The sequence below is a fragment of the Phalacrocorax carbo genome, chromosome 4, assembly GCF_963921805.1.
Source record: "Phalacrocorax carbo chromosome 4, bPhaCar2.1, whole genome shotgun sequence".
In the NCBI taxonomy this organism is placed as follows: Eukaryota; Metazoa; Chordata; class Aves; order Suliformes; family Phalacrocoracidae; genus Phalacrocorax; species Phalacrocorax carbo.
In genome coordinates this window covers 66,043,599-66,071,082 of record NC_087516.1, presented here as the reverse complement: position 1 = coordinate 66,071,082, position 27,484 = coordinate 66,043,599, and the positions used below count along the sequence as shown (strand labels likewise).

The following is a 27,484-nucleotide window of genomic DNA, read 5'->3' as shown; positions in this document are numbered from 1 at the left end:
CAGTAAGATGGACTAGATATGTGTGTTTCCATCAGTGAGCCATAGGACATCAGAAGCAGTTGCAAGGAATTTCAGCTGAACAGAAACAAGAAGCAAGCTGTAGAGAAGCAAAGTGAGGAAAACATTTACAGATGTTCAGAGTTAGACCTGATTTCGAGAGGCCCAGAAATTAATTGTAATGCCAGTGCTCAAAATGACCCCTGATTTTTTTTCAGATAAGCTATGGGGAGCTTTAGATTTAAAGAGGTTGAGAAACATTGGTGTGGGTAACCTTTTGAGATCCCTTCAGCCCTAATTCTGTGCCATTGCTTGCCAGAAAGATTTTCAGTTACGTATTTTATGAAATAAGGCATAACGCAAATCAACAAATTTGAATCTGAAAAGAAGAAAAAATTTTGAAATTTTATTCAGTTCTCTAGGTCCTAGTTTAAGGTAGGAGATGCTTTTAAATTCACGAGAAATTTACAAAACTTTGAAATTTTGTTTAAATTTGGAAAGGGTTTTTGTTTGTAAAGACAATTAGCAGATGACTTTTAACATAAACAGAAGCATATTTAAGCATGGTCATGTGTTTACCTTCAAATCTTCCCCCTCTTATTTCAGTAGGACTGCTTGTATGCTTTAAGTTGCCTGAGTACTTTGCTCGATCAGTGCTTTGCCAGAACGTTTTCTTCCCCCAGTCTATTATTAATTCCACACCAAAACTTCGTAACTGCATTCATATCTTAATTTGCAGAGTATTTGTTTTTACCGTCTCAAAGGTTTCAGTGGCAGATATTATACAATGCACCTCTTTAAATACCAGTGTCCTTCCACCCACTTCTAAGGCTTATTTTCTTCTGTAATAAAAAACAGCTTTCACAGTGATCCAAACTACAATGGCCAAGGTACTCTAGTGAAGTTATTACTGTGCCTATGTTGTGTGCTGCTGTTACTTTTCATAACATTTGGGGAAAAAAAAAAAAAAAAAGAATCCCATCAAAATGAATGGGATTCTTGCAGTATTGTTCTCTAAGGAATTCTGTGTGGAAACAGTAATTGTAAAGCATACTTCATTGCTGTCCGCTCTCCCCCACCTCTCTGTGTTCAGCAAGTGCATTACTCTAGAAAGCACATCTCTTCATCTTGCGATGGTGTATATTATCAAGTGTGCCCTGCTACTGCAGTTCTTTTTATGTTTCCCAAGTTACTCGCATGGAAAAATATTTTAAAATAGGGAGGAGGAAGGAGAGATAGTATGCTGAGGGTTTGGGGCTGGCCTTGTTAAGACCAATGAGAAACTATGATTTCTTCCAGATTAAGTCATATCTGTTGTCACTATCGTGTGAGGAATCAAATCTTTATTTTGGAAAATAATGCCACCATGGGATTTTTGTGACTGTCCAAAGTACTTGGACTTTGCATTTGTGTTTTGTTAGCCGATTCCATTAACGGAATAATGAAATAGTAAATCATCAGACAGCTACATACAAAAATATTAGGAGATAAGCTAAGTAATCACTTCGATTATTTGTTCTGTTTGGCTCTTGAAAAAATACTGCATTCCTTAAAGGTAACACAAATAATTTGAAATGTTGTAGCATTTGCCATTGATAGTACTGAACTCACTGGCTTGAACTCTTCAAACAGCTATTTTTAATAAAATAAAAGCATGTCCAATTAAATTGTCATAATTGATGTATTTGTGTAGCAAGTTCCAAAGAAAAGACCATGCTGCCTATATTTAGGATTCATAGCTTATGCCAGAAAGTAAAATTTCAATTAGAATATGTAAGCTCACAGGACTGGCAATTATTGAGCCATATCCTTAATTTAAAAATACTGTGAATTCTATAATGCTGCTGTCAGTGTAAATACCCTGATGTCATCAAGATCTCTTTGAAGTGCCGCTCCAGATTCACATTTTCATAATTTCTATATAGACTTTTAATTTAAAACAAAACTGAAAAAGGGCAATAGCACAACTAATTAAAACTTGGGCAAATAAAAGCTTGTACTAATCTTTGCTACTGATATAGCACCGCTGTTACAATCTCTTTTCAGCCATTGCTAGTCTTACATCCACAATTTCCCGACATCCTTAAAATCATACCCATCGTGCTTTAAACCTTGAAGGAATATGTAGAATTTAGCAAGACAAAGTAGTGTAGGCTCTGTTCTAATTCACTCATTTAAAATGCAGGATAACAAACTGCTTTTTTGTGTACTTATCCCAATACAACTTAAAAGAAGACATAAATATGATTCTGGACCAGCTCTGTGCTTAAAATTTTAGTTTTAATACCTTCACAAACCCTTATACTTGACGTATAAGACTAGACTAGACTGATGGCTCTTTTGCTTCCCTGATTACACCATTACTCTGGGCAGAAGTCCTAGCTCCTGAGCCTTTCTGTCACTTCTATCCAAAATGGGAATTTAAGACATTGTTAGTTCAATCATGTCTGATAGTTTGTTTTGGGTTTTGTTTTCTTAAAAAAATATAAAGGTCAGTCTGGTGGTGTTTCTCTCCTTCTCTGTTTCTGTTCCTTTGTAGAGAGAAGAAATTTCCATACTGCAAACAGTTCTTTCAGCAACAAATTTCCCTTGGCTCCTTTCACTGTCCCCCCCTTTTTTCTCCATCTTCCCCAGAATATTACCTGTTCTGCTGTTGTTTTGATTTTTACCCAGAATGGAGAAGATGGTCTTGGCAGATATTACAGCCTTGTTTAGCAGCTGGGACTTTGGCTGTATAACGGACATCTTGGGGCTTGGCGGGGGTGTGGGGTCCTACAGGTGCCTTAACAATTTGCCCAATTCCTCCATTCCACTAGGACTAGGACATTGTGAAATTTTGAGGGGACAGTAGGAGGACTTGACATTCTTCAGTGCTGTGTTTCATTTTGTTTGACTACAGCTCCTTAAATGCAAAGCAGCTTTAGAGAAGGTCAGGATAGTTAGCTGGCCTTTTCTTAACTTCTGCTTACACATTTTTACCATACTTAAGCAAGGGAGTTTGGAAGACCTCATATTTTAAGTGGTGTCTGGAAGCTCAGAGGTGGCAACTCTTGGCATCGTCATACTTCTCATGATGGTCTTTTCTGCTGTTCCACAGCTTTGATAAAAAAAGAAATGTTTTAATGCTGATCACCCTTGAGTCATAAGTAGGTTTTTCATTGATAGTTCCCATCCTCTTCCTTGGAGCCCTATAGATTATTTTATCTGGCTGAAGGCAGAGTAGAGAGCTTTGAAAATGAGATGTAATTGAGTTAGTAATCCCAGGAGGGTTTGGTAACATGAGGTCTCTGGGTCAGATTAATACTCCAGGGCAGAAGGCACTAAAAAGAAGTGAGAGACCAGCTAGACTGTCCTGCCAGAAGAACAGTATTTCTCCTTTTGGGCCACTTAGAGTGTAGACAGCCTCTATGTTTAATAAGTTGAACATAATTTATCAGCCCAATTGGATTTTAGTCTGGAGATTCTCCAACAGGTTCCAATTGCATGGATTTTTTTCTTACAAAGCAGTTAGCTCACTGGTGGCTTCTTCTGCAGTGTTTGTCATCAAATATAAGACAGAGTCTCCATGCAGAATGCCAACACCTACCTGCACATTTCAATTACTAGAGCAAAAATAGTGGAAGACTCAAGTCATACCCTTTATTGACCACAGCTGCCTTCAGGACAGTGACGCCCAGTGTTGGGAAAATGTGTCTTCCAAATACTGTGGAACTGATCTCTCAAAGGTCCTTCATTTCTTTTAACGACCGCAACTTAACAACTTACCACCTGGAATGGAAGGCTTCCTGTGCCATTCAGATGCTCTAGCTCCAGTAAGGACCTGGATAAAACACTATCCTTTCTTCCTCAGGTGGAACTCACGCCATGGTTCTCTTGCCATGGTGGCTCTGAGAAGAATCACAAAGGTAGCTTTTCCTGCAAGATCTCAAGGAGACCAGTTCAGTTTGCCTTTTGGAATGTGTCAGCAATTTCCCCTTTTCCCTCAGCCACGACTGGCCTGATCTCTCTTGTCTGTATAGCTGTAGTCAGGCACCACTTGTAAAATAATACCATGGTGCAGCAGTGTACTGTGGCGTTTTCATCACAGTTCCTTTCGACCCCAACTCTGTAGATACTTTTTGTCATGGCCTCTTTTGTGGCATCATTTTTGTTGTGGATTCTTTTTTATTTCTCATGTTCTTTGGTCAGACAGATGGAACAGTGACCAACTCCTTGCTGACTGTGACTTGTAACATTGAGCTTGGCTTGAAGTAATCAGCCCATTTTTCTTCTTTCAATTATAAACATTTTGAGCATTTAGAAATCCTTGTAAGTGGACTGATGCAGTTAGCAGCTTCTATCAAGAGTGTTTCAGATTAGTGGCAGATGCCCAAAGCTTTTCTTGTGGCATTTGGCAGTTTGAGGAAAGTGTTATAACTTTCATCATCTACTTTTGCCAAATGGATCAAATGATTCCAGTCTTCAGGAAGATAAAAATGAGCAGCCTAGATCCTTCTTTGGGTTTTTTGGTGGTGTTGGTGGGGTTTTTTTGTTTGTTTTTTTTTTTCCCCTGGATATGGAATGGAATTAATGGAGAATTACCAGCCCTGCTTGAGAGTGCACTGCCTGTTAGTTGCATTTGCTAGGAGGTTTTGGGATTTGGTTTGGCTTTTTTTCCCCCCCCTCACTGTGTATTTAAAAATTAAATTGCTGAGTTTTTTGGATTCAGTCTGCAGGCAACACATCCTTCAGTCTGTTCTCATTGCAGTTCAAGATAAATGTAAGTTAAATACTAATTAAGTATATGTATATGTATCTATTTTTATATGTAGATAGAAGACACTATTCCTTCTGGGGAGTAATAATTTCATAGTAAAAATATAATTCATAGACTTCAACATCATCTTTTTAATCCTCGTCTAGTACTAATTTTTAAAAGATTCCACAATCATAGGGTTTTTTAAAAACTGGTCTCAGTCAACTTTTATTTCCCTATTTGCAATGATTTTTCTTACATCTGTTTATTGTTCTCCATAATATGACTAGTGGATGCATCACAGTTGCTGTTTCCCATGTGTAGCAATTCTGCCCATAACTGTAGATCCAAGATGGGGCAGAAGCAAGGGTGGTGGCGATTTTGTTGGGTTTGGGGTGGTTTGTTTTTTCAGGTTTTTTTTCCCCTCTAGTTTTAATGTATAGATATGAGAGACTGGACAACCTCCCCCTTTTTCCTTTGTGCTCTATTTAATCTTCATCTATGTTGGAATCTGCCTTAGTATATTTCAAGAGTAAAGGACCCACTAATTGAAGCAAAAGCTCCATTAATTGCAACAATTGGGTCTGATTAATCAGACCAAATAGTTGTCTGGTTTTGTTATTTGTTTTCTGGGGGAAGAAAAATGAGGTAAATAACTCATCTGTTTTTGTGATTTGTCTACAATTAAAATGTTTGGGTTTTGGAAGGTGTGGTCAGTTCAAGCAATGTACTGTCAGTTAATTAAAGAAATAAACCCCTACTTCTTCCCTAATTTATTAATTCTATCTTTGGTCCAAAGCAAAGCAGCTAGAGCAGGCAGAACCATTAACACAGGTAAGAAGAATAGTTTGGGTTTCTTTCCCCCTTCACGTAATACTTCAGGACTTCCTCTGGATTGTGGGACTCTGACTATGTTTTATATTTCTCATAGGTGATATCTCATAGACACACAGGGACAAACTGAGGATACAAATCTTGTGGAGAGCTTGTTTAGATGATGGCTGATGTTGTGCTGGTGGGTTTGTTGTCAGCGTAGTTTTAGCGTTGTTATTCCAGGTGGCAGCTCAGAAGTGTGAGGGGGCAGTAGCTTATAGCAGCATGTGCTGTCACAGTAGAGCCAATGTGTGGGGTAGGGAGAGAATGGGAAAGTGAGGCATAAGAAAGGAAGGAAATTTGATGGATGCCCTCTTCAGGTTATTCTGGGTGTGTTGCTATCATGAAACTATTTAAACTCTGATGACCTGCCTTGAATTTTTTGGTTCTCTGAGCTATTGGAACTTGGCCTTATCTCAGTAGAGTTTGAGAACACCCTGGGATGAAGAGCATAGAGGTACCACTTGACAGCTGCCCTCAGATTGGGTCAGATTGGCTGCTGAGTTTTGGCTTGGTGATAAGAGGGTTTAATGAATGCTGATTTCTTCCAAAAGTGCCCCCTTGGATCCTCCTTCTTGTGGTAGGGGAATCCATAAGGCATCTGCCACTGCAAACGGTAGCACCTGGCTCTGAAAAATGTTCCACGTTTAAGGCTGTGCTATTATGTGAATTCTGTTACAGTGATTCTGTTTCTGTATGGATGTTTTTACATTGTTCTTAGCCTGGCTTATAATGGTTACAAACTTACACTGATCAATGTACGTGAGTTTAATATCACCTATGTATTTTAAATGGTAAAAGTGTATGCTGGTCTGTAGTGCATCTTCTGTCTGGTTTGTTTTCTGCCCTGGTTCATGGGCAGAAACATAGCTGGCTTTACAAGTTAATGATTTTTCTCAGTGGGTCATCTTTACGTCTTCACTCAGATTCATGTTTCCTTTATTTTCTGGGACAATTTGAATTAATTCCTTCTTGAAATGAATAAATTAAAAATTTTTTTTTTTCTCCAGGTTCTCTGAAATTTCAGGCAGAATGCTCTCTATCAATTGTACTCAGCTCCTGGTAGAGGTATTTTTCATATCAGTAGCAGGTAGAGGGGCATGTTTTAAAAGAGAAGGAATGCAAAAAGTAGTGTGGCATAGAAGGTTTGGGGGTTTTGGGTTGTGGGTTTGGTCATTGGCTGGTTTTTGGTGGTCATTCATCACCCCATGTCAAACCCCAGAATAGACTGAGCAAGAAAGATGTAGGCCTGAATGAAGAAGATAGATGGTTTGGGTTTTGTTGGGGTTTTGTTTGTTTGTTTGTTTTTTAAGTACCTTGGTAAAATTCAGGTTGACTTGAGAGCCTTAACCTGTATTTTGATTATTTAAAGCATGCTTCAATGTTTCATATTTCTGCTTTTGCTCTTTTCTTTTTTTTTAAAGAAAAAAACAATTCCTGATACTGGTAAAAGTGCTTATAGGTCATATTTAAAATTACACATATATAAGGTAATTTAATTTCTGAAGTAGTGAATAGCACCAATGTGTATGTACACGCCGCTTATGTGTACACTGTTTATATCACTTGCTTTAATCTTGTTCTTTGGTTGTCAACCAATAAGAAAGGAGAAAAATCAAACAATCCTGGAATATAAACTGAAAAGTTGTAAGTGCTGTGTTACATGGTAATGTGTTAGCTTTAAAAGATAGTAATAAAAACCCCAAACGCAAAGAAAAACACAAAACAATGGACTGTGTGAAAATGAGCAAAGCTCAAAGTAGCAAATGGAAGTGTCTATCTGCGACAAAGATGGCAAATGTACCCCATATTTTAGGTTTGAGGTCTCAGGGAGATGATGAGCACTTCACAGTGGGATGCAGGAATTCAGATTCTCTAGGAGTCAGATTTTGCAGGAACTGCTGAGAAGGAAAGTATCTGAGTAAATAAGCCAGGAAAGTTGGGAGTTGGAGAGTAGGTAAGAACTAGTGAAGTAGAGGAGAAAGTAGACCAAGGGCTTAAGCGGGTGAATGCTGCCAGATTTTGTTGGGTTGATTTGACCTGTTAGTACCCTGCCCCTTCAGTTGGATATCACCATCCCTGTGATATGCCAGTTCCTTGGCTTTTCCTCTTCATGTAAAGGGTTTGTAAAACAGCTCTCTGCAGCAAGGAGTGCACGTTGGCTTCTAATGCCCTGCCGCAGCCTGTGATAGGGGTGGTGGGGTACACCCTTCTTACGTGGTCCGAGTGAGATTTGACAGAGCTCATCTGCAAGAATCATGAGGGTAGGCAGGGGATTGTCATGTGGAAGGAGGAAAACATGTAGAAGAGGTAGTGAGGTAAACGGTGAGAGAGCTTAGAAAGATAAAACAGGGACAATGCTCTGTCTTTCATATTTGTAGAGACAGAGGTTTAGAGAGGTGAGAAAGATGTAAACTCATCAAAGTTTGGGGCACTGAACAAGCCATTTGCTGTGTGTTACTGGGAACTGAAAGTGAAATTTTGAACAAGAAAAAGCCACTAAGGCAGGGAAGGAAGTATCTCTTAATGGCCAAACATGAAGAATTATAAGAGCTGCTGAAAAGTAGTGCAATTTCTTTAGCCTCCTGTTTGTCCTGCAGTCTGCCTATGAATTTGTATTGCTTGGGTTTGGAAGTATCATTTAAGAGGTATTTTTGGTTTTATCCCTTCAACAAATGCAGTGTAAAGGGTCTACTGCTGTCAAGGGGTATCAGAAAGACTGTTCAAGAACAATGTTGCTCATTGTGTAGATTTTAAGCAGCACCAAGGTCTCTCTACCCTTCTCTGAGGCTGTACAGCTGCTTACATGGAGTATTTGAAAGGATTACTTTACACTTGCTCTCTTTCTTTTTGTATGCATGTAGTACCTGGAACAGTGCTCTAATAGCATCTTGCAGTGCAGAGCTGTCTTCTGAAAATCCCTCTGTTCTTTCTTAACAAATACCAACTTTTAGGACCAAAGATTTTTGCTGTTCTTTTCCCTTTTACTCCTCTCTCAGGTTTCTTATCTTTCTACTCTTCATCTCTTACCTCTTTTCCATGCTCTAAGGACTCAATACCTAGTACCCATGGTCTTTGCCAAATTTGCCCTTATGTGAAATGATGTTTTAAACTTACATCAAGACCTACAAACCAATGACCAAGGGAATGCTTTTAGGAGGAGTAGGGGCAAAAAAGTAAGAGAAGGATGGTTTCTTGAGCAGTTTTTGTGTTTCCGAACTGTCCCTTTGTACAAAAGATGCAGAAGTTTGTTTAGCTCTTGAAGCATCTTTGAATACTGTTTGACATGCTTGCTTCCAGTACCTGCTCTAGCATTTCTCAGGTTATAGTTTCTTCCTGTTACTAGCTGCTCTATGATTATATATTACATACCTCATGAAGTCTCACTTGTTTCTCTCGACAGCTGCAAATCAAAAAGAGCCCTTGACTCCAAAATTTAAAGTGAAAGAGGAACCTAAGGATGAAGAAGCTGCAAGTTCAGCCTTGTCTCAGTCCAGCTATGTGTTCAGCCAGGAATCCGAAGTCTCAGCTCCAAATGCCCCTGAGGAGAAACTCAAGCCACAGGAACCGCAGGCAAATGTGATGAGGCAGGACATGTCAGTGAAGGCAGCATCTGAGCTCCTCATGAAACTCTCAGGTAGATATTTAATTTAATAATATTCAACGGGTTTTTTTCATGTATGCTAGCAGGTTTACCTTGCAGAGGAATGTTTAGCTTTAGTAGCAAGTGAAGGAACAGTTGAAAAGGTCTGTCGACACAGGTTCATGTCCATGACATCTCAGTTTGATCTGTCGCCATAGTATCCAATTATCTGTGCTCTGGTTTTCAAATTAATGACTATGGGATAAGTCAAAAGAAATGATGCCTTCAAGCTTTTAGATGTTGTCATTTTTAAAATGTACCGAAACATGTTAATAACATTTTGTTCACGTGTCTCTTCATTAACGTCATAAGAATGTGTCTGTACTGAACTATACCTGATATAGCTTTATAAATGATGACTTTTAAAGCCTTTTATTTTTTCTGACAATATCTTGTACTCAAAATTGTAAGATACATTATTAAAAAAATGATGTAAACTGAGCCAGATTCCTGCTCTTAGGGAGACCACTTGAACTTGCCCACATTGCCTTAGTGATACATCCTTCTGCCAGACAAGTAGACAGTATGCATGTGTACACATGTACTGTTACAGCTGGAGGAAGTAAAATAAAAATCTACATTCTGTTAATTTCATTGTATCTAACTGTCAGAATCAAGGTTTAACTTTAAGGGAGAGTAAAAGAGTAGATTCTCCCTGCTGGGTCAGGTTATGTGAATGATGAAAAGGCTTTGAACTTCTAACAGACTTCAATTTTTAGGACCGAGCTGTGAAAGTCAGTCTGGGAGTCTGGGTTTCGTACTTCCGCACCTCAACTGGATCAGTTAATTTTGTCCAGTTTTGAAGCAGACTGAGACTTATTTTTTTTAAGTATGCTAGAGTGACACAAGAGGTGCCAGTGGAAATGCTTACCAGTTTAGTAACATCTGAGATCCCTGCCAACCCTATCTGAAATTCTTTGACTTGGTTGGATACTGTCAACATTGAATTTGAGCTCAAATTTATACCTGAAAGACTTTAACTGACTAGGATCTCCCCCATAATTTCTAATGTGAAGTTAATCCACTCCTGTTCATATCTGCACACTTCATTTGCAGAAGAATTTGAATCGTTGCTTTGCAAGCCTTCCATGTTAATGGTGCACAAAGTGCTTCCCAGGTACAAAAGTTGATCAGAGCCAAAGTTTCCCAATTTTTTCACAGACTCCCAAATAGTAAACATTTTGTTATTGATATAGTGCACTGTTGCTGCTGATAACTGGTTTAAGTATGGTGTTCTGGTAACAGAACTTTACAGCCTAATGAATGTTAACCTGTGACTTTATTTTTCTTGATGCATATAAATTTATATAACTATTGTAATAAAGAGCTCCATAACTTAATGATTTCTCAAGTACTTCAGAGACACTAGGGTTCTTGGTTGTGAATCTTGAATTCAGCACTAGCAGGCTGTGTTTAAAAGGTTCTATCAGAGACTATTATATTAGAATATTTGTGCCTTAAATATCTGTTTATATGAGTGAAATCTGGCATGTATAAAATCTTGGTTGAGTCTTTAGACAATTCTGTTGGGAACTTCCAATCTTCAAAGGTTGTAGTAAGAAATACACTAGTATAACATTTCTCCTACGAACTCTTAGTGATTGAGCAGATTTGCCAACAGTGGTCTTTTGGGTTAATTCATAGATCAGAAGGTAAAGAATAACTCCAGGGTTTACTCCCTTGGTATTGCTGCAGCTGGTATTCCTGAATCAGCCAGTGGGTGGGGTTATACCAAGTTTATCACATACACTCTTTCCAACTTGCACTTTTCTGAATTACCATCTAAGGCAGAAACTATAAAGGAGGAAAATACTAAGATACAGCTTAATGTAGGACAAACATAAGCGGAATATCTAAGATCAGTAGCCTCCTTGGTAGTGGTTTGGGTTTTTTTTTAATGTTTACTTTATCTAGTGGAATACTCTGAGATCACTATTTGCTTCTCAGCTTATCTTAAGCAATTCTGGACTCTGGTGATTTAGAACTTAAACAATTTAAGCCGCTTCCTCAGAATAAAGTGAAAACAAGAACAGAATTCCTCCTTTTTCTTGGTGCTGGGGCGGAGGGGGGGAGGAAAAGAGTGAGCACATCTGCATGTTCTGCTGTCTGTGGGAAATCTTCAGTCAAGTGCCCTTATTAGATTTGATACATTATGTAATTGGATTTAAGTCAAGTCCTTCCAGGCTCTATATATTCTTGGTGAAGATTGAATGGATTGCATCCTTGCTTTCTTATTTTTACTTTCTTCTGTGTAATACTAATTACCAAAACCTGCAGCGCATACAAATTCAGCAAGGGATTTCTGACATAATAGTATTTTGCTTTCTGCATTCCTGACATACATGCTTCTGTTACCCCAGAGCAATAATACTGCCAATTGTCGCAGTCTCATGGGAGCGTCTTGGGATTTAGCTATAGACCTTGCTGCCTCCAGGATACACTGGTTTATATTTTTTCACTGGGAAGTCTCTTTTTCCAAACAGAGATGCTGTGTTGCTAGCTCTTAGCTGAGCTTGTACAAAGTAGCGGAAGGTCTTTCCAGCTCTGGAGCCTAGTTTGGGCTGGTGCGCACTGTGAGAGACTCACTGCAAATCACCAGCCCCTATAATGGAAGGACTTGTCAGCTACTCAGCTGACAGTCAGCTACTTTCTAAAGCTAGGAAAACTTAGAAGAATAACCATATCTTACTGTAGCAGAACATTGACAGAACACTTACTAGTAGTCATCGTAGAGGTAGGTGTACCAAAACAAAAGAAAAATCGCACGCAGCTGTTTAGTTTTTCTACACAAGGATCTCTCTCATTAAGCTAAACAGCTGTCAGGACATTTGCGTGCTTCTAGCAGCACACAACCAGTGGTTAAGATCAGGCCCTTCCCTACTCCTTTGGTGGAGTTGGACCTTATCTGAAGATGCTGTGCACTTTTATACCAGTGTTTTCTCCACTGTTTCTGCTTGGATTCAGGTCTTCAACCTCACAGTTCACAAACTTGATACCTTGTCACCTGATGCTTAGTTGCACTTCTGAAGGATTGTTCAAGCACTTCTAGGCAGAACCCATTTCCATCCAGATCATCAAAACAAAACCTCCTAACAACTGATCTGTTATTTAAAAATAAATGAAATGCCCATTTGGAAGAAATGGTCTTTGAGGGTTAACAAGCAAAGTTCTGAGCCCCAGTGCAGACTTTCAACCTACATTTTACAGAAGAACATAAAGTTACTACCATGATTTATAGGAATGTACAAAGGTGAGCTGTGAATTCTGTCCATTACTAAGTCTTGACTGAGACTAGATCCAATGGTAAGCAAATAGATCTGAGGAGATAGCGGAGTGGGGCAAATCGCTCTCATCTCTGGAAGGGTGCCATCCCTGCAAGATTTTAAATTCCCATTAAATGTTGCACAAAATCCCTTACAAGAAATGGAAGTAATGTATTTCAAATAAAACTGAACCAATTTTCTACATTCTTACCAGTTCTCTTTCATGGAAAATCTAATTTATTTCTTAAAATGTTTAATTAAGTGGTGCATCCAGTGATCCCCAGTCAGTTTTATATGCTCAGTCTTGTAAATTGAAAGGTAGGTTTCAGAGGAGACTGAAATTTAAAATAAATGTTTGCATTTACATGCTAATGTTTGAGTCTAAAAAACTCATTTTCTGTTGTAATAGCCGTGCTGCTAATGTTTTCAGCATGTATTATCTTTCAGAAATGTACAGTGTTTTGCCTTGTCCAAAAATGAACGCTTGCTGAAGGTATATAAAATCTATTCCAGATACTAGCATTTCATAAGTAATGTTTTACCCTGGTGCCTTGAACTATGACATTAGTATGTCCCTGTCTTTCCTAGAAATGTTGTCTGAATCACATTTGCCTTTATTTTAGCTATATCTTATTTGTGAAATGTAATCATTTTGCATTTCAGTAGTAACTCAGGTTGTTTTCCTTCTCTTTCTTTTTTCTTTTTTTTTTTTTTCCCAGTGGATCGATTCTTCATGTATTGCACATATCCTTGTTATCACTGGCAAATGCATGACCTTTGTACTGTTCAGTTCCTTTGGATTTTTTTGTACTTCACTCAGGTCACACAGTGCTTCTTGTAATACAGCAATTCCCCAATACCAATGATGTATCGTAGTTTGGGGTTATCAGCAGATGCAATTACTGCATACTTACTTTTTGTGCCAAGGTCAGGAAGTAAAATGTTGCGTGCAATCGATTCCAAAAGCATTCTTGATCAACTCCATTTATTATCACCTAATTATATGGCAATTCCTCTTTCAGCACAACTGGTTATTGCAGGGGTTTGGTGTGGTTTTTTTCCTCTTTTGATTAAGTCTTTATCCACCTCAAAATGTTTATGCTAATTTCCTATTTCATGCCTTGTAGTTAATTTTTATTACCTTACATTTAACTGAAACCACATGGATTAGAACTTCTATTTAAAAAGAGGAAGAAAAATTAAAAAAAAGGAATGATGGTACAATTGTAGCATAAGATGAAGGCCATCTTATGCTCAATGCTACTCCCATTCCAAAAATGGCACATTGTGCGTTAAGACACAGCTCGTAACAAAACCAGTCCAGTCCCAACAGCACAGACTTCCAGAGGAACTAAATAACAATATCAATTTTAAAAAGTTTGCTAACTAGGAGTGCTCTATCTGTGTGTGGCTGGGCAGCTGGGGCCAGATTTACCTTATTTTTAGGCTTGGGTGACTTGATGCTTGGCTGTCATCAGCAATATGAATTGACAACAAAAACGAGTCCATGGCTAGTAAGCTGTTATTCTTAGCAGTCACAAAATCTTTCCAGGTTTAGTGGGTTGTGTTGGCAGCCTTTTGGCTTATTGTTACTATGGTGAAGAAAAATCACTTTACTGCATTCTTTGGGTGAGGTGGGGGACAAAGAAACTAGCCTTCCTTCGTGGACTGCTCCGGGAAGCGCCTGTGTGAAGCTAGGCTGCTGTCTTTGGAGGTAGCTGTTGCCAGGACCTCGTAAGAGTCTCTGTGCCTAGATTGCAGAGGAGCTGTCAAGAGTGCTTTCACCCCTCCTTAGAGAGCCTTGATAATGGGCAGAGGAGTGAAAATACAGGGAAGTCTTGTTCCTTGGTCTCTGCATAGCTCATTAGAAAGCTCTGGGCAGCAGCGGGTGCTTCTGTAGAAGGCCAGAAAAGTAAGTGAGGAAGCGTGTGACCCAAAACAAGACTTTCTCTTGATTGGGAACTAGGGAGATGGTAAGCCATGGCAAGTCACATCACCAGATTAAATCCCACTACTAGCCAAGTGGTTTTTGTTATTTGGGTTTGGGTTTTTTTAACCAACAGAAATGTGAAATACATTGTGAATGGTTAGAGTGAAGCTGTGTTTTAATTACAGTATAGAAAAAGATACAAGTTTCTAGATAGCTAGATTTATTGTTGCAATGTGTCAGGTTCCAGATTTTTTTTTAAGATTTTGAGACTCCTGCCAATGCTGTACTACATGAAGTTCATATCAGGCCGTGGTACATTCATTCAGTTTAATAAGCTTTTCCATGATATCTGCATAATAACATAATCCAAAAAGAACTCAACTAGTAATGGATTCTTACCTACTGATGGGTTTTGCCATGTTTCATGACAACATTAATGTCTAAACCAAAAAGCAGGAAAAATGTGGAAAAAATACTGCCCATTCATGGGAAACATATAGGGGTGGGAAGTATGGGAGTCTGCAAAGTCTAAGGGTTTTTTCTCCTATAGATCTTGAAAAACCCCACAAACCAACAAAAATCACAGAAAAACAAGTACCTTATAACAAAGCCTAGCTTTTAGTTCAGTAGATGCTCTACTATACCTTTAAGTTATTGGGATTTATCTTCTTCCTTTTTTCCATGTCAGGATAATCTTGACATTTAACGAAAACTACATTAATTTAAAAGATAAGATAATTTGGAATAATAAGAAATCATAATGTCTGTGGTTCAAATGTGATTCTTTTGGTGTTCCGGATTTTTTTCTTATTTTTATTAATTTATATTAAATTTTTATTTAATTTTTTAAGAATTGTCACTAAAGAGTTTAAACAAACACCCCGATCCTTCACTTTACCGCTATTCCTTGATGATGTTCAGCCAGTGGCTGCAAGGCTATGAAAAGTGGGCATGTCAATTTTTTTCGAAGTATCAGGGGACTGTGGATGCACAGAATTTGTAGAAGGGCCTCTTGCAGTCCCTCTTGCCTTTGGAGAGTTGGCTTGTAAAGACAGGAGAACTGGAGCCAGGTATAACTTGCTGTAGAAATGCTAGACCAGAATTTTCTTGAACAGGGAGACTTGCATAGATTGGAATATGTTGTAAAATAAAAATTCACTGCACATATAGACTTTTTATCACATTCTTCTTGATCTATGTTTTGAGGGGTTGGCTGCATTCTGCAAGTAGGGTCTTTCAGGTAAGCACCATAACCCCACCATTTAAATGGAAGGAGCAGCAGGTGCATATCACAACTCAAATTAGTCTATTGCTTTAATTTACTCTTTGTTTTTTTTTCTTGGCTTGAATTTTTGTAACACTAAGCTTGTAGTTGAAAAATTTTATAACACGTGAGTACAGAGGTTCCATTTGAACAAATATGAACCATTTTATGATTTTTTTTTTTTAATGCAGGATCCTTTTACATTGATTCAAGGCCCATTGACATTGTCTTACATAAAACAGCAGCAGCAAAATAAAGCATCAAGCACAGTGCCCTAGGGAACGTCAGATGTTACTTGTTGTGTCTGTGTAGCAGAACCTTCAGGGCTCGCCAACTGTTCCCTACCTCTGAGGTTTTAGTTAAGCTGTTTTAGGCCATGTTTATTTCTAGCAAATCAGAACAATTAGCGTAACAAAATGCCAGATTCTCCATACTGAAAGCTTTTGAAGTCAGTACAAGTTGACCCACTAGTTACCCCTGTCTGCTTGATTGTGAAAACTAGTACATGAGTCCAATTTATGAGACGTATGGGAAAGGCTTTCTTTTCTACGTTGATTCATAAAGTTGATTTGTAAAGCTGATGGGCATTTCAGCAAATATGAGCAACTTAGAATTTTAGTTGAAGTATGAAATTTCAGATAAAATGGTGGGAAGAACCATGAATGATTTAACAAGGATTTATTTGATTTCAGCAATGGAAAGACATTGGACAGTTATTGTATCAGCAAAAGCAATATTTACAACACGACTTGTGTTTTTTATTAAATCTGTGCATTTGGTTTTTACTTTCATTTCAAATAAAGTGAAAAGCAGACTGTGCTGCATTAGAAGAGCATGTTCAGTGTGTCCCCTCTAGAGCAGGTGAGTGCTGCATAGAATCATAGAATAGTTTGAGTTGGGGGGGGCCTTTAGAGGCCATTCAGTCCAACCCCCCTGCAATAAGCAAGGACATCTTCAACAAGATCAGGTTGCTCAGAGCCTCATCCAACCTGACCTTGAATGTTTCCAGGGGTGGGGCATCTCTCTGGGCAACCTGTTCCAGGGTTTCACCACCCTCATTGTAAAACATTTCTTCCCTATATCTAGTCTAAAACTACCCTCTTCTAGTTCAAAACCATTACCCCTTGTCCTATTGCAACAGGCCCTGCTAAAATGCTTGTCCCTATTATTCTTCTAAGCCCCCTTTAAGTATTGAAAGGCCACAGTAAGGTCTTCCTGTAGCCTCCTCTTCTCCAGGCTGAACAACCCAACTCTCTCAGCCTTTCTTCACAGGAGAGGTGCTCCATTACTCTGATCATTTTTGTGGCCCTCCTTTGGACCCGCTCCAACAGGTCCATGTCTTTCCTGTGCTGAGGGCTCCAGAGCTGGACACAGAACTCCAGGTGGGGTCTCACCAGAGCAGAGTGGAGGGGCAGAATCACCTCCCTCGACCTGCTGGCCACACTGCTTTTGATGCAGCCCAGGATATGGTTGGCCTTCTGGGCTGCGAGTGCACATTGCTGGCTCATGTCCAGCTTTTCATCCATCAGTACCCCCAAGTCCTCCTTCGCAGGGCTGCTCTCAATCCCTTCACCCCCCAGCCTGTATTGATATCAGGGGTTGCCCTGACCCAGGTGCAGGACCTTACACTTGGTATTCTTGAACCTCATGAGGTTCTCACATGGGCCTATTTCTTGAGCTTGTTCAGATCCCTCTGGATGGCATCCTGCCCCTTGGGCATATCAACTGCACCACTGAGCTTGGAGTTGTCTGCAAACTTGCTGAGGGTGTACTTGAACCCACTGATGGGATCATTGGTGAAGATATTAAACATGACTAGTTCCAGTAAGGATCCCTGAGGGACACCACTTGTCACTGGTCTCCATCTGGACACTGAGCTGTTGACCACTACCCTCTGGATGTGACCATCCAACCAATTCCTCATCCACCAAACAGTCCACCCATCAAATCCATGTCTCTCCTTTTTAGAAAAGGATGTTGTGGGGGACTGTGTCAAAGCCCTTACAGAAGTCCAGGTAGATGACATCCATAGCTCTTCCCTTGTCCACTGATGTAGTCACTCCATCATAGAAGGCCACCAGGTTGGTCAGGCAGGACTTGCCCTTGGTGAAGCCATGCTGGCTGCCTTGAATCACCTCCCTGTCCTCCATGTGCCTTAGCAGAGCTTGTAGGAGGATCTGTTCCATGATCTTCCCGGACACAGAGGTGAGGCTGGCAGGTTGGTAGTTCCCTGGGTCCTCCTTTGTACCCTTTTTGAAAATGGGTGCAATGTTTTCCTTTTTCCAGTCACCAGGGACTTCACCTGACCACCATGACTTTTCAAATATCATGGAGAGTGGCTTGGCAACTACATCAGCCAGTTCCCTCAGGACTCTGGGATGCATCTCATCAGATCCCATAGACTTATGTATGTTCAGGTGCCTCAGGTGGTCACAACCCTGATCTTCTCTTACAGTGGGAGGGACTTTGTTCCCTGAGTCCCTGCCTTGCAGTCCATCCGCTTGAGAGGTGTGGGAAGAGAAGACTGAGGCAAAGAAGTTGTTGAGTACCTCAGCCCTCTGTTGTTACCAGTTTGCTAGTTGTGTTCATCATAGGTGGGGGTGGGGTATCCTTTCTTTGGCATGCATTTTCTGGCAAAAAAAAAAAAAAAGTCTAGAGGAAGGCAGCAGACCTGATCAAGAGTCTGGGGCTCATGATCTACAAGGAGGCATTAAGGGAACTGGGCCAGTTCAGTCTGGCAGAGGGGGACTAAAGGTGGATCTAATTGCAGCCAGCAACTACTTGAAGGAAGCTTAGAAAAGCAGCGGAGTCAAATTCTTCTCTATAGTGGCAGATGGTAAAAGAAAGGGTGGCAGCTGCCAGCTGCAGCTTGGAAGGTTCAGAGTGGACATCAAGAAAAATTTCTAGTGCAGCACTAGAACAAGTGTTACCCAAGGATGCTGTAGCTTTCCCAGGCCTGGAGGTTTGAAAATTCTGCTAGATAAACCTGCAGCTGATCTGATCTAGTGCCGATGATTCATGGAATAATTTAGTTTGGAGGGGACCTCCAGGGTTCATCTAATCCAAACTCTTGCTCAAAGCAAGACCAGGCTGCTGAGGATATTGTTAAGCTTTGCATGTGTCTAAGGATGGAGAACCCAATCTCTGTCAGCAATGCATGCTCTCTCTATACCTTAGAGAGCTGTTGACAGCAATCAAATGTCCCCTTAAGTGTTGTTTTCTTAAGGCTGAACACACAGAGTTTTTTTAGCTGTTCTTCTCTTATGTCTTGCAGCAGCCCCCTAACTATCTTCGTAGCCTTCCACTGAACATGCTCCAGGATGCCAGTGTCCATCCTGTACTGGGGAGCCCCAAATGGGGCACAGAACTCAAAACACAGTCTCATAAGTGCAGAACAGAGGGTAAGAATCTCTCCCTCTACCTGATGGCTGCAGGTTTGATAATATGGCCCAGAACATTCTTGGCTTTGGTTGCCATAAGGGCACATTGCTGACTTGTGTACAACGTGTGTAGGATTGTGGTAGTCCCAACTTTCTGAGAGAAGTAACTTGAATAAGCTCTTTCTAAAACTCGGCAATCTCTGTCCTATGCTGTAAAGATGTGCTGTCTAAGAGTAAATTTCAGAGGCACTCTTACTGCTACACCTTATTGAGGTGACACTCTCAGGCCTTCAGAGCTTTTAGGTAGCACAAGTACTGTTCTATGTTTCTGTTGTGTTTGGGTCTTCGCAATTCCTTGCGCTTATGAATGCCAGAGAACCTGAAAGCTGTGGAATAAATTACTTCCTCCTGGAAGAAGCCTGTCCAATATTGCGTTTTTCATATCTGATGTGGAAAATTGTCTCACTTGATGTGAATAGGATGAAGTTCATTGAGGGTTTTACAGATAAGCTGATTAAAAGTTATACTGCTCTGTAAAGAAAGAGCATCTCTGTGGCTTGATGATAATACATCCTTGTATGCAATAATGTTAATTTGTTAAGCTGATTCTGTATCACAGAGTTAACAGCAGAAAAAGGTGTGTTACGTGATTTAGCTCATCTTCTGCCAGATGAGGAATGTTCACTGCTGCACTGCTGTTCTGAACTTCATCCTGGTTAGTTTTGACTGAATAGCAGACCATGTTTAGGAGATCATGGTCTTGATACTTTAAAGCTACTTAAGTCTTTATCGCCCACTGATTTTTGCTAGGAATTAGGTGTCTGTACTCCTATAGAAATCTGGCATGAAGAAAGTGATTCTCTTTGTATAACTTTGTATTCTGATACATTGCCGTTTATTTAATACCTTGATACATTGCCGTTTATTCTGATACATTGCCATTTATTTAACTTAGCCCATCTACTCAAGGAGAAATGCAAAAGTGGAAAAAAGCCAAAGCTATCACGATTTTAATTATTTGAACCAGAAGATCTTTCAGTGTACTGGTCCTTGACTTGAAAAACTTTAGCTGCACTATGACTACATGAGATACCTGTGTAAGGAAATAAGGGGTATCACCTTACTCTACAAATGAAATGTCTGTAGCACAGAAGGAAAAAAATCTTCAAGAAGTTACAGTTTGACTGCCTGTATGGTGAGATGGGTGTGGGGCATAACCTTAATTGTGGTCTTTCACCAGCACGAGATCTACGAGAGCTGGGCTGTGTGCCTGTGCTGCTCATGGGACAGACTGCGTTTCCCTTCCGTTAACTCTTGTAAAATTGTCACAGAGACCCTCCTTCAGTCTTGTGTGTGTGATTGCTTTTGGGAATTGGAGTACAGCAGGATTCATATTTGGCAGGGACATTTTGTCAGATCGAAAGGGTGCAGCTGGGAAGAGAAAGGTCAAAGGAAATGATCAAATATGTAAATTTAGTTAGGGCAAGTTGAGTGCTAGCTGATTGTGAGGGAGAGAAGGTCATCGGTATTGCTCGGTTCTTGCTTTGATTGGGGTCGTATCAGTTCGTCTGATTCAAAAGCATCTGCAGGACAGGGAATTAAATTGTGTGGAGCAGGAACAGAAATAGAAAGAATATTTAAAAGCAGAGAGAGCAGCAAAGGTCAGCTTGACTCTGCGCCTAAATTTGGCAGCTGGGTGCAGAGCTCAGTCTGTCAGACATCTGAAGAACTCATTTGTTTGCAGAGTTACCTGAGCTTTTGATTGACAGTGTTACCTGATGCATTCCTTTGCTGTTCTGTGTTCAGTTTCAATGCACAGCATGCTATTTTTACACTTTTCAACACAGATGCAATGTTCTGTGGTTTTATAAGAGGCTAATGGAAGCTTTAAATAAGAAAAAAAAATTTTTTAAAAAAAGGAAAAATCTGCTTAACAGGACAAAAAAAGGCAGTGTATGATATTTCTAACTTGCCTTCAGTTGAGAATTCATTATGAAAGTTTCCAAAGTCTGAAATGTATCTGGTAGATTGTGGATGGTAAAGATTTTTATCAATATTTATACATTTCTTTTAAAGGTCAAGAAATGTTGTAAGAAAAGACTGAAAGCACTTAATGTAAATCATCCCTGGAACATATCCAAGTGGCTTTTATCTCCTGCCTTTGATTTTTTTTTTTCTTTTTTTTAATAAAGACCCGTAGGCAGCAAAGCCACTTTTTCTCCACTTGAACAGGAATGTGGGGAGAGGGAGAAACTAAGGGAATGAAAAAAGACTTGGTGACACACATCAGTTTGATTTTATGTGGAATGCATGTGCCTTCGTGCTTTCATGCTAAAGGGATTCTGTTCATCTTTGGCTAGAGTCTACATGATGACACCAAGCAGTTGACTAGCTTGAGGATGTTATCAGGGATGACTAAACCATGTTTTGATGCCTCTGAGGTTCATTGTAATATTAGGCAATTGAAAACAAAAGGCCAAACTGAAACATTTGCACATGGAATAAAATCTGTGAGGCATATGTGAGTTAGAGTTGGGGGGGGGAGGAAAACAGAGAGAGCAGCAACAGATTAATTTATCAAGTGAAGTTAGTGGGTTCAACACACAAACACACACACACACCCCCCCAAGTTTCTAGAAAACACTGTTTGTGTTTGGGCTTTTTCTTACAAACTGGTGCTTATTTATTTATTGTTAATATTAGAGCCTTCTAAGTAGTAAAATTTGACAGATTACAAGGAAACTTACATGTGAGGAAACACATTGTGCAGAGTACCTCCATCAGGATGCTATCAGGATGGTCAGCCCCTGTCTGCACCAGTTAACATACTGGCCCACAGTCATAGATCTGATCATGCCACCCCACTCCAGACAAGGGCCAGACTGCTCTCTCAGGTCCTAATCCACTCAGCATCTAAGCTGTGTGCTGCAGCGTGCCTGTCTCTACCCTCTACCACAGCCTCTTTCCCTGGGTGCTAGGGTTGCCTTTTCCTCCTTTGGCTCCTGAAGTCTGAGCAATTCAAACTCACGCTTTCCTTTGACTCCAGCTGTGGAGGCTACATAGGCAACAGTTTAGGGCATGTGCTAATCATGAGTAAACAGAAGCAGATTTTCCTTAAGGTTTTCAGTATCTTGGCTAGTTTAGGCAAAACTAACAAATCCATGTACATTTTTTGTTGGAATGATTCCTTATGTAGACGGCCCTTCTGGTATTTAACTGTGTTCATGCAATTATTTATTTTCTTGATTCTCCCAGGTGTATTGCCTGTCTTAGGCTGCCTGTTTTTGGAGTGTCTGGTCAGCATCCAGCCAGCAGAGGCTACACCTGGTTGGGCAGTTCTGCCGTGATACCAGTGTCCTTTCAGAAGCACACTGAATGAAGATCATTTAAAAACTCATCATCTTTCCCTGAAACTAAATTGAGAATAAATTCTATATGTCTTCTGCAGGTCTTCAGCTTCTCTTTTCACAGCAGAAAGTCTGAATCAAAAAGACCGTATAAGTATTTGGGGTGTGGTAGACAAATTACCTTGGAGTCTTGATTTTGATATTTCAGCGCTTTTATTCTAAAGGAAAAATGGTTACTTACCTTGCAGCCAAACCAGAGTATTCAGCAGCACCCAGGGAATCTCAAGTGTAGGAAGTGAACTACAAGTTGCCTTCTAGACTATGGTTTTGTTTACTAGACCTAGGACACCAGAGAAAAAGGCAAGGAAAGAAGGATATTGGCTTATGGAAACTGGTCATTAATGTTATTGGATCTTGTAATGTATGAGGGAATATCTATGCTTGTTAGAAAATCAGACTTCAGAAAAGTATGGGCCCCAGAATACTCCTCTCATCTTGAAAACATATGCAGGTATAACAAACCGGTTCTTCACATAGGTGTCTGGAATTTTCCATAAAAGAGACAGGGAGTGGAAGAGGAGCAGATGAGGTTTCCTCTTCCACCCCTATCCCTATCCCAATACTTCTGACTGACTGTGCTGGTACTTCTGCTGATAAAGATCAATTTAGAGGTTGTAAAAGGTCTTCAGTGCCCACCTTTGGAGATTTGGTGTGCAGTTGCAACGTCATTTAATAAATAAAAACAAAGCTTCACTAGCTGGTGTGTGATCACCCAGTATTCCTAGAAAGTGATTAGTTCTTATATGTAAAAATGTGCAACTGTTCTCTGTTCTCTAATTTGAAAAATTATTTTCAAGAGATTGCTTCTATTTATGCCCCCAGAAGAATACTGTAGCAGTCAGCGGTTTGCTTCCCTTACCATTTGCAGTGATACGGTATACAAGTTATAACTTTGTACTTGTGATTCCTGCTTTGAGTACTCTGAAAAATTGTAGGCTAATTCAATAACTGTGGTGGTTGTTTATTCTTTTAAACACATATTTGCAGCTGAGAGTTACAAAGAAACCCAGACGGTAAAGATAAAAGAAGAACCAATGGAAGTTGACATTCATGATTCACAGGCTTCAGTGTCACCCAGCCAACCCAGCCAAAATGTTGGCTACAGCACTTTATTAGGGCGAGACATTAGTGAACACATACAGAAGGCACCAGAAGGTCGTGTGCTCCCAGAAAGAAACCTGTTCAGCCAAGATATATCAGTGAAGATGGCATCTGAGCTGCTCTTCCAGTTATCAGGTAAAAGCAGTGGAAATAGTCGATAGTTGAATTTAAAGAACAAAAAGAGATTGTGTGTAACCATTAAGGTGCTATGAAAGTGTGAGATTGCTATGGCTGAAAAATAATAGGAGTTAGAGCCCTTCTACCCTCACATTTTAAACGCAAAAGCCTTGCCAGATGTCCCCCATAGTCAGAATATGCTTTAGAGCACTGTGATAGTCAGGTCAGGTTTACAATGTTGAACTGAATTGGAAAAGCTGGAGTTCAACTCCTGTATTTTTGAAAGCTAATTAAATAATTTGTGGCAAGTTGTTGATCCAGGCCTTGAAGTGTAGGGGAACCTATAGATGGCAGTTACTGGCATAAGTGGCCAGTGGCTGCAGCATGTGGCGCTCCTGGGGCTTCACTGTCCAATTGTCTTGACAAAGAAGGTGAACCCCAGCTATTACATAAAGGCAGTGATATCAGCACTGTGTTTAATGAATGCTTGTATTTCATGCTTTGCATGGAGCACTAACACTGAAATATGAAGCTGAAAACATCATTGGGTGTTAGTTTAAATAAAGCCACGCCCATTCTCTAATCATGCTGTAACCATTTACCCTAAATTACCCGGGATTATGCTGTTATCAGAAAGCATTAAAATAGTTCTACTGAATAAAACCTGATAGGGAAAATACGATTTATGCTAATCACAAAAAAACTATGTATGTTCCTCTACAGAAAAGGTGAGCAAAGAGCACAACCACAATAAAGATAACGCCATCAGAGCTACAGCCAGGTAAGTACAGTTATCTGCAAAGCTGTAGTGTAAATGGCATTGCTTCATTTTGTCTTGTGAACCAAAACGTATCTGTCTCCTGCAAATGTGACCTGATACTACAAGTATAAGATATTTTCATGAGTAATGTAACCTATATCTGAAAAATTACACCTATAGATCTGATTGCTTAGACTTCATGAGACAAAAGGCCTTTAGGCCAAAATGACTGTTCTCTTCTGATCAAGTATTCACACATCATTTTAAGAATTTTTTTCTACTTTTTTCTACAAAAACTGAAACTTAAACTGCATAGTACATGCAGTGCCTGAGGGAAGAACAGGTTGACAACTGGATTTTAAGACCTGGACCAATGTAAGAAGAGGATATTTTGATTTTGAACTCTTTTGAGTCTTCTGTCAAACTTGGATTTCTTTAATAAAACTTCAGTATTTCTATCATCTTAATGCCTTCTAGGGATAAATTTTTAAAAGTCAGACTGTAAGACAATGCTAATGAAACATTTGTTAAAGATTACAGTCACATGAATACAATAAATTAAATTATCTAAGAACTAAATCATGATGCTATTATAGCACGTGCTGTTAAAGAAATATGCGCTTTACAGCATTGTGGCTGGGAACAAGCCCATGAGTTATTTATATGTAGGTGAGCAGCAAAGTGATGAGTCCCTATGGGACAAATCAAAGCTTTTCTGTATTCAGTGGTAGCTAAAATTGATAAAAACTTAGGAGCCCGTGGTGGGTAGGCAGGAATTGGCAAGGGTACATGTATTTCCTACCTCAAAGTTCCCTAATCAGTGTGGATGGGTTGGAAACTGAGCACACTGAAGTGACGAAGAATTCCTTCAAAGATAGGGTAAGAACTTCTGTGCCTCTGCAGCCCCTTCTCCAGAAGTTCCCAACATGTTCAGTGTCCACTAAGACAACTTTGTCCAGGCAGAAATTGAAAAGTATTTCAACTGCTGAAGAAAAGATCTCTAAAATAAGTTGTTCTTAATTTCCTAGGCCTATCTCATTCATTCATGGCAACTATAATAAATAAATTATTTGTTTTTAATAAACTGACCAGCTCAGTAAATGTACATTAGGGACTTTTTGATGTTACAAGTTGGAAGATAATTAAATTGAGCTTTTAACTTCTGGCTGCTGTGAATGCTTCCCATGTTTGCTAGTTTGGGAGTTTGTGCAATATGCAGCCTGCATAGGCTTGCTGTGACTACTTAAAAAGCATAAGTCTGAGAGATACACATGGAGGTAAATGCACATATTGTCCAAATACTTGTTAACTATCCCATGTGCATTGCAGGGAGGGGGTGACAAATAGTCAGTTGAAAATAGATTTCAGTGTCTCATGACGTTACCGGCAGGACTGGTGTGAGAATCCAGAGCTTCTTTTGGATCTATCAAAGATAATTCAAACTGGAAAGGTTGAGGACAGTTCAAAGATAACTTCCCCTTCTTCTGTCTACCCGCTTAAGAGGGTAGCACAGTTGGCTGTTGTCAAATTTGCATTGAGTTTTACTGAAAAGTCCTGATAATGACTGCTACCCACCAGGGCATGAAATGCTGATGGCCTGATACAATTCTTCCCAGTGCTTTTCTTATCTTACCTGTCTATCACCAGAAGAAAACTGGAGTGAGAAGAGCGTCTTAAGGGGAAGTGAGTCAGTCTACTAAATCCTGCAAGTTCAAACAGATTGACTTGAAAGACCTTGCCAAAAAAACCCCACCCAAAACCAAACAAACAGCTGGAAGTCTTTACTGGTAAGCTCAAAAATAGAATGTGATGGAGCAGCCAGAGGAGGATAGAGGCACTCAGACTGCATTAAGAAAACGTGTGGTGTTGCAGTTTGGCTTACCAGCCTACTTCTGGAGTAATGACAGAAAGGCATTTGAATCACAATTGTTATGTGAAGTTTGCTGACAGCTGCAGAGAGCCAAGGTGAGGTCAGTGTTGTCCACCTGTGAGTAGCTGGGGAGCAGAGAGATTAAGCTGTGTCATTGGTGAGAGTCTTAAATCAGCAAAGCCCAGCAAGATAGGATACACAAGCACTTTTTGCTCTCTTATTCCATATTAACATTTCTAACTGTCACCTATCTGTTACTATTCCTCCTGTGAGTATTCCTGGACTTTGTGAGCATATACTTCCATATGACTTTGCTTAAGCAGCCGAAACTGGCAAGGATTCCTCACAGTTCAATGGCTGAGTGAGATGGTAGAGCCTGCCATCTGTGATATGAAGACAGAAAGTGGAGAAGCAAATGATCTGGAAGTGAGTACGCCAGCGTAAGATGCCAAGATAAGTTTCTTTCATCTAGAGAACTGTGTAGCCATAAAACTGGAAAAGTGCAGCCAGAAAAAAAAAAAAAATCCTAAAGTTTGATCTTCATCAGAAGGGACTTTGCGCAGTGATTGAGAACAATTTATGTAGTTTCTTACTATGAAGCAGGAGTTCCTCCCTCCATACTTTGCACTGGGAATTGGAGGATGTATCTGCTGAAATAAAAATAATAATAGGGCCAACACTGAAGAGACTCAGCTGCCATTCTAGAGGAAGGCAGAAAAGAGGTACCCACGAATGGTTCTGTAATTCACTGGAGGCCGATGGCGGAGAGGGAAATCCTTGGGTCACAACATGATGCAGTCTTCAACAGCAACCTGCTCATGATATATGGCTTAGCCTCAAACAGATAAGCTCTGCATCATCCATTTCGCTTAGAACCAGCAATGAGCAGTGTTCCAGTGGCTGAATCTAAGGCACATGCAGGCAAGCCAACATGGAAACCTGAGTGGATTACAGGATTTTGAAGAGTTACAACAGTAATAAATTTTTTTATTTGGTGTTTTTCTTTCAAATCATTATTAAACCAGTGAGAGGAATGTTGCAATAAATGATGCCGTATTTTTATACAGTGTCAGTGTGTTTTATATTATGTCACCCCTGAGTGGGAGTGTGAGTCTTGGAAAAAGTTAAGTTTTGCACATGTGGG

At 39.8% G+C, this 27,484-nt stretch overlaps 1 protein-coding gene across 8 annotated transcripts in view; it reads left to right on the top strand.

Annotated features, from left to right (window-relative positions):
* The window catches only part of ZNF827 (zinc finger protein 827), a 107,243-nt gene that overhangs the window by 45,916 nt on the left and 33,843 nt on the right, over positions 1–27,484 (top strand). For all 8 annotated transcript variants that reach the window (XR_010372752.1, XR_010372751.1, XR_010372749.1 and 5 more), the window contains exons 5-7: positions 9,009–9,242; positions 23,480–23,728; positions 24,434–24,491. Coding sequence is in view for 3 of the 8 variants with exons in the window: in XM_064450276.1 (XP_064306346.1) it covers positions 9,009–9,242; positions 23,480–23,728; positions 24,434–24,491 (541 nt within the window). In the remaining 5 variants the exon portion in view is untranslated. The remainder of the gene's footprint in view (positions 1–9,008; positions 9,243–23,479; positions 23,729–24,433; positions 24,492–27,484) is intronic.